This window comes from Ranitomeya imitator, chromosome 2 (assembly GCF_032444005.1).
Source record: "Ranitomeya imitator isolate aRanImi1 chromosome 2, aRanImi1.pri, whole genome shotgun sequence".
In the NCBI taxonomy this organism is placed as follows: Eukaryota; Metazoa; Chordata; class Amphibia; order Anura; family Dendrobatidae; genus Ranitomeya; species Ranitomeya imitator.
The window spans coordinates 553,011,575-553,025,271 of record NC_091283.1 but is presented as its reverse complement, the minus strand read 5'-3'; the positions used below and the strand labels follow the sequence as shown (position 1 = coordinate 553,025,271).

The window sequence follows — 13,697 nt, the reverse complement described above, 5'->3', positions numbered from 1 at the left end:
AAAAATTATCATTTGGAAAAATTATTCTAAATGTAGGTTTTCTTGATAAACCATATTGATGTGTTATTGTACTTATTAAATAATAATAACTAAAGAAATATATGTTGAATAATATTTAAATATATCTTAATATTCTAATAATTTAACTGAATGCTATTATTAAATTAAACACAAAGTTGTTGTTTTTTTTTTTTTTGTGGTTTTTTTTTTTACATACCATGAATCATGAGGCCTCAGTCAAACTGTGCATCCACATTCCACATACCACGCTCTGGTCACTCTTACATTACACACTTAGCATTAGGTTCACTCTTAGCAGCTGCCCATATTCTGTTATCTGTCACTCAAACTGTGACACACATAGAGGTTCACAATACATTTCACATACAAAGAATAAAAAACATGTATATTAACCCAAAATATTGTATCCTAATTATCAATCAATGCGCATTGTAATCTATTAAATTTAGTATTCTAATATTCCTTTGAATATTCCCCAAATATTATGTAACACTATGTTTTAACCTATAGAAAGGACTCCTCCATTTACAAGAAACCCGAGTTGAATGTTTCAACACTATTTCGGTACAAGCCTGTTACTGAAACCATTTGAATGTATAGGCTGAGGAAAATTCCTAAAACTAAAAAAAAAACAAGGCTATATGATATTCCTTAACTCACAGCTGTCACACCATGCAGTGGGAGGAAAAAAAAAAAAACACGTTTTAGATTATTACAGAAAGAAAATTTACATGTAGTACACACATTTTTAGGTTGTTAGATATATTATTTATTTTTAAGTGTTAAATATATAAAAATCATGCAGTTAATATAACTTCCTGTGTGAATAAGACATAAATTTATGAGACAGGTATTTTTTGTTCAATCCTCGCTTTGAAAGTAAAATTCTAAGGGAAATGAAAGATAAAGGTTAATTTCATATTTATTTCAAAACAAAATAATTTAAATATCTTATACATATGTATATATTAAATGTATTTAATTGTAATTCTAAATATTTTTTACTGGAGTAAATTTTAATTATTTCACTATATATATATATATATATATATATATATATATATATATATATATATATATATATATATAAAAATACAGTTAATATAATCTCTATTTATACAAATATGCTACAGTATTTACTGTATACTATATTAATATATATAACTGCAGAATTATATTGAATAAAATAATTACATATTAATAAATAATACATTGTATAACTCATATAATATAATTACATATTTAGCCAATTCCTATCCCAAAATGTAACTCTCTGTCGATTATCTGAAATGCTGTATTTAGTAAGGTCAGTTTTAACCCTATGGACTCTTTGAAGAGCTGCTGTGATAATGGAGTGTTCAGCTGAGCTCCCCCTGGGATACTCACCTGCTTCCGTCTGTCAATTTCCGCCATCTTTAGAGACAGATCTGAGCCTTCAGATTTTAAATCTTTCAGAGAAATTTCTTTAATAGACTCCTGAATCTTTTCATACGGTTTGTAACAAATATGTAATTTTCTTCGTACTTCATAGATTTGATTTTGGATCAGATTTGAAGATTTTGATTTTGGCTTTTCAAAAACTTAGTAATATTTGTTTTCCTTTCAAGATTCTCGTGTTTTCTAGAAAAATCTAGGGATTTTGCGCATTCGTATAAGGAATTTTTCTGTGTAGCAATTATACGAGATACAGGATTTAAGAATTTAAACTTGTTTACAAAACAATTTATCATGGATTGTTGATTCAAATTCGTACAGACCAATTTATAAATCCTTTCAAAAATGGCCATAAAAGTAAACTTACATTCTTCCCGGCCAATCTTCAATTTTAGAAGAATATCAAGATCTGGATAATTTTCTTTCAATCCACAGAAAATCAAAATTCTTAATCTTTCTACATCAGTCATCTTTTCGTGGAACTCATCAGTCTGCATTTTTAGTGAGAGTCTTCTGGAGAAGATTACCGGAAGCCAAATTTTAAACAAATTATTTCTCTGCACATTAGTCAAATCAAACTTATCAGCAAAACTCTCAAATATCTCTGAATTTCTGCACACATGGATTTTGTCATCATATGCAGGAATGATTTTGCATAATTTTAGCAGGATTTTCCTAGATTTAGGTTGGAGTTGGGCCTCTGAGTCGTCTATTTTTAAGGGCAATGGTACATCTGTCCCTCGTAGATCATCTTTGTCAATTGTCATGTCTCCTTCACTTCCTCCATCTTGTTTTTCATCTTGTGTCACAAAGTCAATGTCACTTTGGGTGGTCATCGTCATTACAGATACGTGCGTCACATCTTTCTCACTCTTCTCATTACAGTCAATCTTGGGAACATCATTCGTTTCCTTAGAAATTCTTTCTACACTGTCTTTTTTGGACTTCTCTGTCACAAACTCGTTAAATACATAAACCATATGTAAAATATTTTTAAGTTGCTCTTTTTCTTTTTTCTTAAACATTAGCTTAGAATCTAAATTCGAATTCGCTATTCTGCATTCTGCAAATAAATTAGACCAAAATATTTCTAAGCTAGATCCATACAAACTTACAAATTCTATCTGACTTGATTTAGCATATGAATTTATCAAATCCATTTGTCTTACCTTGAAATCTCAGCTTGTAATCCCTTTGCTTTTTCAACGCTGGGCTCCGGACTTCAGCACGGCTATTTTTAGCACGTCTGTTCTTCAGCACTACCAGTGCTTGCTGTCAATCCGTACAACACCTGTTAGTCTCCGTCATTCGTAGGTTCTTGTGAGATCTTTGTGACTTGAAATTTTGAAGTGGAATTCCTGAATACTTGCACAATCTAGCGGAACTCTTCTGTCTTCCCCCGTGTGCAAGAAGAAGGAAATTCACGCAAAAATAGCACAAAAAATCAAAACTGGCTGGCTAGGCCAAATGTTAAAAATCGTTATTGCGCAAAAATATCTAATCAAGACTTAACCAGGTGCGTTATTCTTAAAAGAAAAATGTCATGATATTCTGACGAAAGTATAGTGGTTTATTGAGTTATCCACCATCGCAGCAAAAACATAAAAGGTAGATGAAACAATTACAGAGTGTCCATGTGTAGATATCAGCGCTTCTCCTGTTACTCATCTTTCCAGGGTCCTGAATGGTAGAAGTCATCTGTCTGTGTGAAAGTCTGAAGTCATCATGGCATGGAGTAGCTAACAGCTGTTGTTCCTCGTGTCTTGTCTCATGTCCATGGAGAATGATGGTGAAGGAAGGGAGGTGACCGTCCCACGTGACAAAAAGCCCCCCACCCCCTCCTAAGAGACGTTTATATATGGTTTCTACAGATCACGTGTCTTCTGTATATGGAGTTAACTTATACTCTGAGCTACATACACAGAAATAGCTTTTGATAGTGTCAGCAAGAAACCATGTGCTCGGTACAGAATAATTAATATTTAACACTGGACATCTGTCAAGTCGGCAGTCTTCCCCATGATTGTGGAGCCTACTGAAAGACTAAGGGACCTTTTTAAACACTGAGGAAACCTTTGCATGTGTTTTTTTGTTAATTATTCTAATTTACTGAGATGAGTTTTGGGTTTTTGTTGGCTGTAAGCCATAATCACCAACATTAACCGAAATGAACACTTGAGATAGATCACTGTTTGTAATGACTCTTGTAAGATTGTGCTTACAGCAGGTGTTGGGACACTCGCTTGGCATGGGATTCAAGCACATGGGCAATTTTTTTTTTTTTTAACACACAGTCCATGCAGTTTATTATAGCATCATAAACCGGCTTATGCACAGTTCGTTATAAACGTCATAGAACACAATAGGCACTAACCGGTGACATTAAGTTGCAGCTTTGACTCATATATTTCATATACGGTTTTAACTCACAGTTCAGACTCTCACCTGCCAGCCCTCCTTGACTAGTTCCCTGGGGTGTCCGTACGCTGTATCAGTGTCCGTGTCATATAGCGCACACAGACATTGGTTCTCCGTCTCTAAACACGCTGGACCTCACTTCATCCAGTTACCGTGGGAGACGGCACAGTTCATCACTATCGCTGGAACACAACAAGCACCAACAGTCTGTTCCACTGGCCGACATGTCTCTGCTGTTATGATAGTCCCCCCCCCCCCCCTACCCGGGTGTTGCCTTTCTGGAGCTCCTGCTCCACACGCTGACCTCCTGTTCTCGCTCACTCTACTCACTCACGCTCTCACTCACTCCTACTCCCAGGATATCCAACACAGGTTGTGCTCTTCAGGAAGCCTACTCCCAGGACTTCAACACAGACTGCTCGGTGGTCTATTCAAGACGTCTGTCCCTACCGGGGTCTGTCCAACACACTGGCATGTGACCTGTCCGGGTGCTATTCAGGATGTTTGTCCAACACCCCATGCCACCAGATCCAAAGCCCCACCACTTGCTCTTCAGGGAGACAACACTCCCAACACAGGCTCTCCAGGAACTTCCAGCATAGACCATTCATGTCCACAGTCAGACACTCAGTGACCATGTGACCCACACCCTGGTCACATTATGAAGCTGTAACCACTCCCACAGGTGGGAGTGTGTGGTTTGTTCGACCCTCCCATCTCTCATAACTAGCCCAGTAAGTCTCCCTTCAGAACTATACAAACACTTGTGGGACTACAGGTCCCAGAACAACAACATTACTTCAGACTTACTGCGCAGACTCCCTCTGCGACACATATCGGCCACTTACAATTCTGCCAGTCACTGTTTCACCAACATTATAACCACAGATACGCGATACCTCCCAACTTTGGAAGATGGGAAAGAGGGACAAAGTTTGCGACGCGGCAAATTTTAGGCCACGCCTCTGACTACACCCATTCATAACTAGTCACACCCATATCCACGTCCCAACCACACCCATTTAGCACTGCTGATCACTGTTTCATAAAGAATAATTATAAACAAAAAATATCTACAGTGCTCCATACTGTATAATGGCCACACATGATGCTCCATACTGTATATTGGCTGCACATGATACATCGTACCGTATAATGGCCACACATAGCTGCTCCTTACACTTTGCACACACGGCTCCGCTCCGTACACCTCGTACACATGGCTGCGCTCCGTACACACGGCTCTGCTACATACACCTGACCTCGTACACACGTGGCTCTGCTACATCCACACTGTTAACACCTCCTGACCCCACACATAAGGCCGCTTACTTGCCTCATCCAGCAGCACCATGGCAAGTTGAGTATGCGGTATTCAGCATCAAAACACACACTCCATGGCGAGACATGCAGATGCACCACGCACAGAACTTTATTCTCAGTAAGCAGCTCCATGAGAAGGTATGCAATGTAACACTTGCCTTACGAAGGAAACTCCACCGACTCTTCTTCCCGCTCCATCCTTCCTATCTGCCGCTCAGCCCTTCTCCTCTAATTTGTCCACGGTGCTCGGCGAGCAGCTGATTGGTGGATGGGCCTGTCAGTCAAGTCTCCAGCAATCAATCTCCAGCGGTGCATTCTCTAACAGAATTCTAAACACAAGAGCGGCGTTTATAAAATGCATTCGGTAATGGAGTCAAATTCTCCACACCACCCAACCAGTGCGGGACATGCTTGTCCCAGCCATGACAGCGGGGAGACTGTCAAAATCGTGACAGTCCCGCTGCATCCGGGACAGTTTGGCGGTATGGATACGCCTCCATGCATATCCCGAGGAGCACACACAGCGCCCCCTAGCTGCAACACACTCTATCTAATGCGTTTCACTTTTTGTATTTAAGAACTGAAATTAACTTTTTGATTATCTAATTTTGTGAGAAGCGCCTGTATCTGTCTTGAAATCAATCAGCTCTCTCAGACCATAAGGTCTTAATGCTAATGATGGTGCATTGTTATAGTCTATGCGTGGAAGGGAGAGACTGATGAAGAATACATCTGGTGTATTGAGCAAACCTTGTTCTTCTCTGATGGCAAACCCCTGAACATGATCCTCGACGACGGTGGAGATCTTACCAACCTTGTTCACAGCAAGCACTCCGAGCTATTGAAAGGTGAGCCACTTTCCACAATTTGTTTTGACTTTGCAGGTATTTGTATTGTCACTAGGTGGCAGCATTTACCAGTCAGTGCTACAGAAAGTGTTTGACCACCCTGTCTTCAGAACCATTTTATCTACAAAAGCCAAGAAAATATGATTCTGCTAATGTTCAATAGTCTTTTGAAGATTCAGGAGATTGTGGTTCTCCTGCTAAGCATTTGGAAAGTGTAGAAGAGAACATCTTCCTAGATTGTAAATGAGTACATAGCATTGTAAAAATATAGAAATCCTTTGTTTGCACATTTATTTTAGTGTTAATCTACCGTAGCAATACTTGATAGTGAAGAGTTAGATTCTTTGTCAAAATATATCCCCATCAAAAATGTAATTATCCCTCCTAAGCATTTACTCATAATTTGTTTTGTCCATACGAAGTCTGCAAACTGGATAACACAGGGCACCACGCTACACGAAGGGATTAACCGGCAGCGTACCAGAAATACTACATGGAAAGAAGAAACATGCAAAAATGATCACCTAGAATGTCTATTGTACGTGAAACAAAGGCAACATTTAGAAACACTAAAAGCCAAATGGCTGATTTCCCAAACCCAAAATGGGTTTAATTTTGCCCTATCAATCACATGGTTAACGTATAACAAATAACTGGTAAAACACTCAGTGCTGGAAATGCAAAATGGCAAAGACAAACTGTTCAGTGATGATATGGAACTAACAAAGATTAGTTAAAAAGTGAGTACATACAGTAGAATATGATGTGTAGATGAACAATGTCATATAAGTGTTTATAAAATCACGTAACCCTGATAGACATAATATACCGTATGCAAGTAATGTAAATCACATGAGGTGAATATATGGTATAAATTATTGTGCAATAAACATTGTGATCCTTTTTGCATACTTCTCTTTATTTTCATGTCCATAAGAAGTCTGGCACTGATCATACAGCGTGTTTCATGCCTAATTGGAAACATCCATTTGCCATATTTGTCATTTTCTTGGAGGAAAAATAGAAAACTGTACAATGTGAAGTTGTATACAAGGGTTAGGTTTTCACTCTCTAATCCTCCTGCTGTGAGTTTTGCACGACCATTTCTATGGTCTTGGTATAGCATGGAAATGTATTAATGAAAGCCATGGTCCTATTTAGGCATTAAAGGAATTTCCGAAGAGACCACAACTGGTGTACACAATCTGTACAAAATGAAGAGCGAGGGCAAACTGAAGGTTCCTGCTATTAATGTCAATGATTCAGTAACTAAGGCAAGTACATGGGAACGATTTCATAGTATCTAGGTCATGTTGGCTTTGACTTCTGCTGTCAGACTTAATCGTTGGGATGGTCCTCTCCACCATTGAAGTACTTGCCCTCAAGCACTTCCTTCCCTCCATTAGTTTTTAGAGTACACTTGCATGACATCTGTAACTTTATAATATTTTTTTTTTCTCTTCCCTGCAGAGTAAATTTGACAACTTGTATGGTTGCCGAGAGTCACTAATTGATGGCATTAAGCGAGCCACTGATGTTATGATTGCTGGGAAGGTTGCAGTAGTGGCTGGTTATGGAGATGTTGGTAAAGGTTGTGCTCAGGCCTTGAGAGCCTTTGGTGCTAGAGTCATCATTACAGAGATTGACCCCATCAATGCTCTGCAGGCAGCTATGGAAGGTGAGGGTGCGGTGTAAGATCTGCGCATAATATAGGGAGGGTGTCTGGTCGCTACACCAACATATCGATCCATAGACCTATGGATGTATTGCAGCAAATATATTATATATGGTCCTATGCAAATTATTCAAGGGTGGGTCCTGTAATCATTCCTGCGGGGAGCGTGATCTATGTAATCACCTGCCAGCCACAAATCTGGGCGCAATCGCCAGCCTTCCTGGGCATGTGTGAGCGAAGCTAGGCATAGTACATCCAGTTCCATTGCACATACCCAGATACACTTGCTTGTGCACGCGTAAGATTTATGGCTACTGACATTTATTTTTGTGGTAGATGTCAGGCATGGCCCTATGGGCTAGGAACAGGATTAAAGTCTAGTCTCTGATAGACTAGTCGTAGCTATTGTACATATGCCTGTAAAAGTTGTTTAGAAGTCCTAAATGATTGTCACATGAAGGCTTATATAGCAATTTGGGAGGTATATGGGACCTGATGGGTTAATTTTATAATGTCCTTCACTGTTCTTTTTCCTACCTACATTAAAGGGAGTATTCGGGACATTATGGGAAGAAAGTGCCTAGGCACTAACAGGCTTACCTTCCTGTTGTGCCTGACAGAGCGCTGATGTGACAGGACTTTCAGCGTCATTCTGATCGACAGCCTGCTTCCCGCTGTCAATCAGAATAATATTGGAAGTCCGCCCTGTCGGCAGAGCAGAGTGGAAAAAGCCTCTGCTCTGTAGACGTGATGTCGGCAGAGGAATCCCTGGCAGGAGCAGTATGTGACCGCTCCGTGTTGGGGAAGAACAGGTTCTGTGCACAACAGGCAGGCACGTTGCAATTGGCCTGCCTTTTAGTGCTTAACTTCTTTTTCTTTTTTTTTTCTTTTTCTTTTGTATGATAAAAATATGGACGAAACTTGGTGTGGATTTGTGGTGCTACGTGCTTGGATATGAACCCAATAAATGTGAAGTATTTAACCACAGCACTTAAGTTGCATGAAGTGTTTTATTTCAGCTTTGATATTTTTATATACAGTAGAGGCCAATGTTTTTCTTCCTTCCAGGACCTTGGTCACGGCCTGTGTTGTACAGGCATCAGCTGGAGTGCATACAATCTGCAGAACCCCGGCGGTGACCAGGGCCCTGGAAAGCATGAACTGTTGGCCTCTACTTTATATACCGATGCCAAAGCTGACATTTTAAACAAAAACAAACAAAAAATCTAATTAAAAATTTAAGTTCTGTGGTTAAGAACTTCACAAATTTTAAAAATAGTGATGTCATCAAGCTCCTCACCAACATCGGTAAAGGACAAGTTCCCCATTTAATCTAATGTGGGGTGAGGACTGCTGCAGCCAGGGACTGTAAGTGAATGCGATTGTCTTTTACCAGGTTATGAGGTTACCACCATGGATGAGGCTTGCAAAGAAGGGAACATATTTGTCACCACAACTGGATGCGCAGACATTGTGGAGGGAAAGTAAGAATATATTTTTCATCTTATGCCCATGTTGCACGGCCATTGATTTAAAAAAAAAAAAAAAAATGCTGTGTTAAGACAGTCCTATTCTATACTGCATGTTGGCAGGATTTTTCTCACTAATTTAATTGATTGGCTGTTCATTATTTCCCCCATGCTTGGCACTGGCTAAAGTATAAAAGCGGACTTAATTATGGCGACTTGATTCGATCCTTACTCGCCTGTTCTTTTCTCAGACACTTCAAGGAGATGAAGGACGATTCTATTGTCTGCAACATTGGCCACTTTGATGTTGAACTTGATGTGAAGTGGTTGAATGAAAATGCTGCTAAGAAAGTGAATATAAAACCACAGGTAAAATCTGCCATATGTTCCAATGGTTAGTTACTGGGCTGCTTAAGAAATTTATTAAAACAAAAACGCCACAATTTCACTGTTGCTAAAACAGTGATTTTATCACTAGAGGCCTATTGCCAGGTAGTCTGATTTGGCTCCAAGTGCTGGCAGCTTTCTGCCTATGCACAGTGTACACAGAAAGCTGCCAATCAGTGGTGTGGTTGAGGTTATACTGGGCCCCGCATCCAGAAAGCGGGGAGCTCTGCAGGAGAAAAACAAACCACTTGCCAGTATAATGACACATTGCTATAATCTGGGTCTTTGCCCTTACATCATCCTGCTCTCAGATAGGGAGCAAAAACCTAGTGACAAATCCATCGAAAATATGTATCCATGTGCCAATCACTGGAGGTGTAGCGCCTGAGTCAGCTGAGCTTGACTGTTATGTATTGTGGAAGCAAATGGGATTTACAGAAATGGCATGTCGGAGTTCTGTGCTACCTTAAACTTCATTGAGACCCCTGTAGCTCACTGTTCTGCTAGTTTCTGTAAGTCCCGTGAACATCTGAAGGTCATGGAAACGATGACGTAGCTCCATTACAAGCTGTTTTTTTTTTTTTTTTTGCCCTCCTTTAATGCCGTGGTTGCAGTCGACCTCAACCTCTGAAGTTAACCAAGCTTGTACGCTTGCCTGTGCTGTTGGTACTCCTTAGCACAAAATGAGCAAGATGAGAGCAGGAAGCACTGCATCTCTAGACATGGAGAAGCCAGTGAACCATTACATTTTTTTTTTTTTTTTTCCTCACGGTTTTCTCAGTGTCCCGTTCCACCACTCGGTACCATTTTCATGTCAGTTACCACTGTACATACATTGGCCCGCTGGTGGAGAAAACAAGCTATGTGTGATGGCCATCTCTATCATTAAAAGTCAGAAAAATTCACTGCTGCTTGTAATATTTTGACATCTTTAAAATTATAGGCCATGTTTAAAGGGACACTGTCACCTGAATTTGGAGGGAACAATCTTCAGCCATGGAGGCGGGGTTTTTTGGTTTTTGATTCACCCTTTCCTTACCCGCTGGCTGCATGCTGGCTGCAATATTGGATTGAAGTTCATTCTCTGTCCTCCATAGTACACGCCTGCGCAAGGTAATCTTGCCTTGTGCAGGCATGTACCACGGAGGACAGAGAATGAACTTCAATCCAATATTGCAGCCAGCATGCAGCCAGCGGGTAAGGAAAGGGTGAATCAAAAACCCCAAAACCCTGCCTCCATGGCTGAAGATTGTTCCCTCCAAATTCAGGTGACAGTGTCCCTTTAAACATTCTAAATTTGTGCATATTTCTAATGCAGAATCTCCAACAAAGTGTTGCCTGATCCATGTGACTGGGATTTGTTTGGAGCGTGATATTGCATCTGAGTTTACAGAGCAAGTCACCACATGTAGTGTGAATTTGGAACTAACGTCTTTACCGTCATTCATTGACAGGTGGACAGATACCTCTTGAAAAATGGACGACACATTATTCTTCTTGCTGAGGGCCGACTGGTGAATTTGGGATGTGCTATGGGTCACCCGAGCTTTGTAATGAGTAACTCATTCACTAATCAGGTTATGGCTCAGATTGAACTTTGGACCAACACTGACAAATATCCCGTAGGGGTTTATTTCCTGCCCAAGAAGGTAAGTTCTGCATTCAATTTGTATTCCTGTCCTGTAGGCCAGAGGTGTCAAACTGCATTCCTCGAGGGCTGCAAACAGGTCATGTTTTCAGGATTTCCTTGTACTGCACAGGTGATAATTTAATGACCTTCACAAATAATGATTGCAGCACCTTGTGCAATGCTAAGGGAATCCTGAAAACACGCATGGTCTGAGGCCCTCGAGGAATGCAGTTTGACACCCCTGCTGTAGGCTGTGCACCCAAGACAACTTCCCAGATGTAACCAACAAAACTGCAGGCATAAAGGAGTTGTGGGACTCTTTTTTTTTTTTTTTTTTTTTTTTTTTCTCTTCTGCTGGCAACTTGTGATATGCAGCTCACTGTCTATGGACTTTGTACATGGAGAGCATGGTGTGGGTGGGGTTGGCTTTCTCTGCTCTGGTCCATTCTAAACTGTCAGAACAGCTGCACCCAGTAATCTTAAGTGATACCTTGTTGGATTCAGGGTCTCTTTGCCTACATCATGCTGCAGATTCCCTTTAAGTGATTGATATTTTTTTTTTTTCCAACTTTCACCCTTTTAGTGGGTAATTAATAACTGGTAGATCACTGGTACTCTCGCCAGATCTCACAAATTTCAAAAATTCAAAGTCCAAAATACCCTTTGTTAACTGTGTGGTGGTCAAGCATCACCACTCAAATTGCTGGGTATAGGAGCAAGAGTGACTAACAGTCTATTGAACTGCTTCAGAGAACGGCTGCCTTTTCACACTGGAGATTCGGGGCCTAGTTCTCCTTCTCCCAACAGTTTATCAATTTTTGCCTAGATATAGGTTTATTTTTTATTCTGGGATCTATGATTTAAATGTGGGGAAAACTGAGGGTGGTGTGGAGGGGAACTTTTTTTTTTTTTTTTTTCAATATAAACCAAAAATCGTGACAACAGCTGGAGAGCAGACAAGTCCATCTCTGCACGCAGACTGGTTTTCCCCAGTGCTGCTCTGGGTGTCCTGATGGGTCTCGCATACACGTGTGGGAGAAGTCACCTAGAGCAGGGGTCCCCAACTCCAGTCCTCAAGGCCCACCAACGTGTCATGTTTTCAGGATTTCCTTAGTCTTGCCCAGGTAATAATTGCATCACCTGTGCAATGCAAAGGAAATCCTGAAAACATGACCTGTTGGTGGGCCTTGAGGACTGGAGTTGGGGACCCCTGACCTAGAGCAGCACTGAGCAGAGCCACCTGATGGCGGTGCTTGACTACCACCTCTTCTGACTGGTCCATGGACTGCTTTTCAGTAGATTTCCCTGAAGCGCTAGTGCATTTCATAGAATATGCCTGGCTGCAGTCATGCGATTCAGGATGTCTGCGATGTGGGCAATACAAATTACCTGGCATGTTCCCTTTTTAATTCAGGTTTTTGACCAGCAGTCTTTCTGTTCTATATGCTGGTCTGCTCACCTGAACAAAAGGCACCATGAAGACACGTGAAGCTCTAAATTTTAATGAGTAGACCAATGTTAAAAGCATGTCCTTTAAGCACATTTAGATGAGTGAATAGCTTTTAAAAGTTTTTTTTAATTTTTTTCTTTGTTTGCAGCTTGATGAAGCTGTGGCCGCTGCTCATCTTGACAAGCTTGGAGTAAAACTGACAAAACTTACAGAAAAGCAAGCGAAATACCTTGGGCTGGAAAAGGAAGGACCCTTCAAGCCTGACCATTACAGATACTGAGTTACTACACTGATCCAAAGAGCATCTGCCTGACGCAAGACCTTCCAGGGCCACCTTTATCTGTAGAATGTTGACATCTTGGCTATTACTAAACCGACTTTAAAACCGTGGAGCAATGTTTTAATTTCCTCCTTGACACACACACTTTGTATGAATACTGTACCTCCCTACTCCGGTTGTCGAGGGTGTCAACAATGCAGACAAGGCTTTATTGATCTAAAGTCTATACTTCACTGTTCAAATGGGCTTGTAATGTTTTTGGCGTTTTGAGTGAAGCGCTTGAGTTGTATAAAAACTGTTACATGTTCTGTCATGTCCAGCTCCTGCAAAGATTAAAGCCTAAGAGGTTGTCCACAATCCAATGCAATTACTGTTTTTGCCATAAATGCCTGAGGAGAATTCCTATAAAAACTCCTCCCTTATGCTACTTCTGATAATATTCATATTTTGTACCTTTTCACCTTCACTGCTTGTGCCCAAGCACCAGCTCTGCAGTTACTGCCACCACTTCCTCTTAAAATTCCAGCGCCGCCTTACCTCTGTGTAGATGGTGTTGTCATCCAGGATGATGTTGCCTCCCTCCTGCAACTACGATCGCAGTGACTGGTTGTTCAGAATTGATCAGTGTTTCAGGCAATCGGATTACCTGAAACACTGATGTCCCAGCCTATGATCGGTGCTCTGAGAGCACTGATCTTAGGCTGGGCCTGGCAATGCCAGTGTCACCAGGCCCAGCTCCAATTGGTGCGATCGCATTAATTA

The 13,697-nt window shown here is 40.7% G+C and overlaps 1 protein-coding gene across 5 annotated transcripts in view; it reads left to right on the top strand.

Annotated features, from left to right (window-relative positions):
* The window catches only part of AHCY (adenosylhomocysteinase), a 64,295-nt gene extending 51,003 nt beyond the window's left edge, over nucleotides 1-13,292 (top strand). For all 5 annotated transcript variants that reach the window (XM_069751968.1, XM_069751967.1, XM_069751969.1 and 2 more), the window contains exons 4-10: nucleotides 5,892-6,044; nucleotides 7,206-7,318; nucleotides 7,515-7,722; nucleotides 9,116-9,203; nucleotides 9,440-9,557; nucleotides 11,030-11,224; nucleotides 12,804-13,292. In XM_069751968.1, the coding sequence (XP_069608069.1) occupies nucleotides 5,892-6,044; nucleotides 7,206-7,318; nucleotides 7,515-7,722; nucleotides 9,116-9,203; nucleotides 9,440-9,557; nucleotides 11,030-11,224; nucleotides 12,804-12,935 (1,007 nt within the window). In that variant the 3' untranslated portion in view covers nucleotides 12,936-13,292. The remainder of the gene's footprint in view (nucleotides 1-5,891; nucleotides 6,045-7,205; nucleotides 7,319-7,514; nucleotides 7,723-9,115; nucleotides 9,204-9,439; nucleotides 9,558-11,029; nucleotides 11,225-12,803) is intronic.
* Nucleotides 13,293-13,697: the final 405 nt, after the last annotated feature.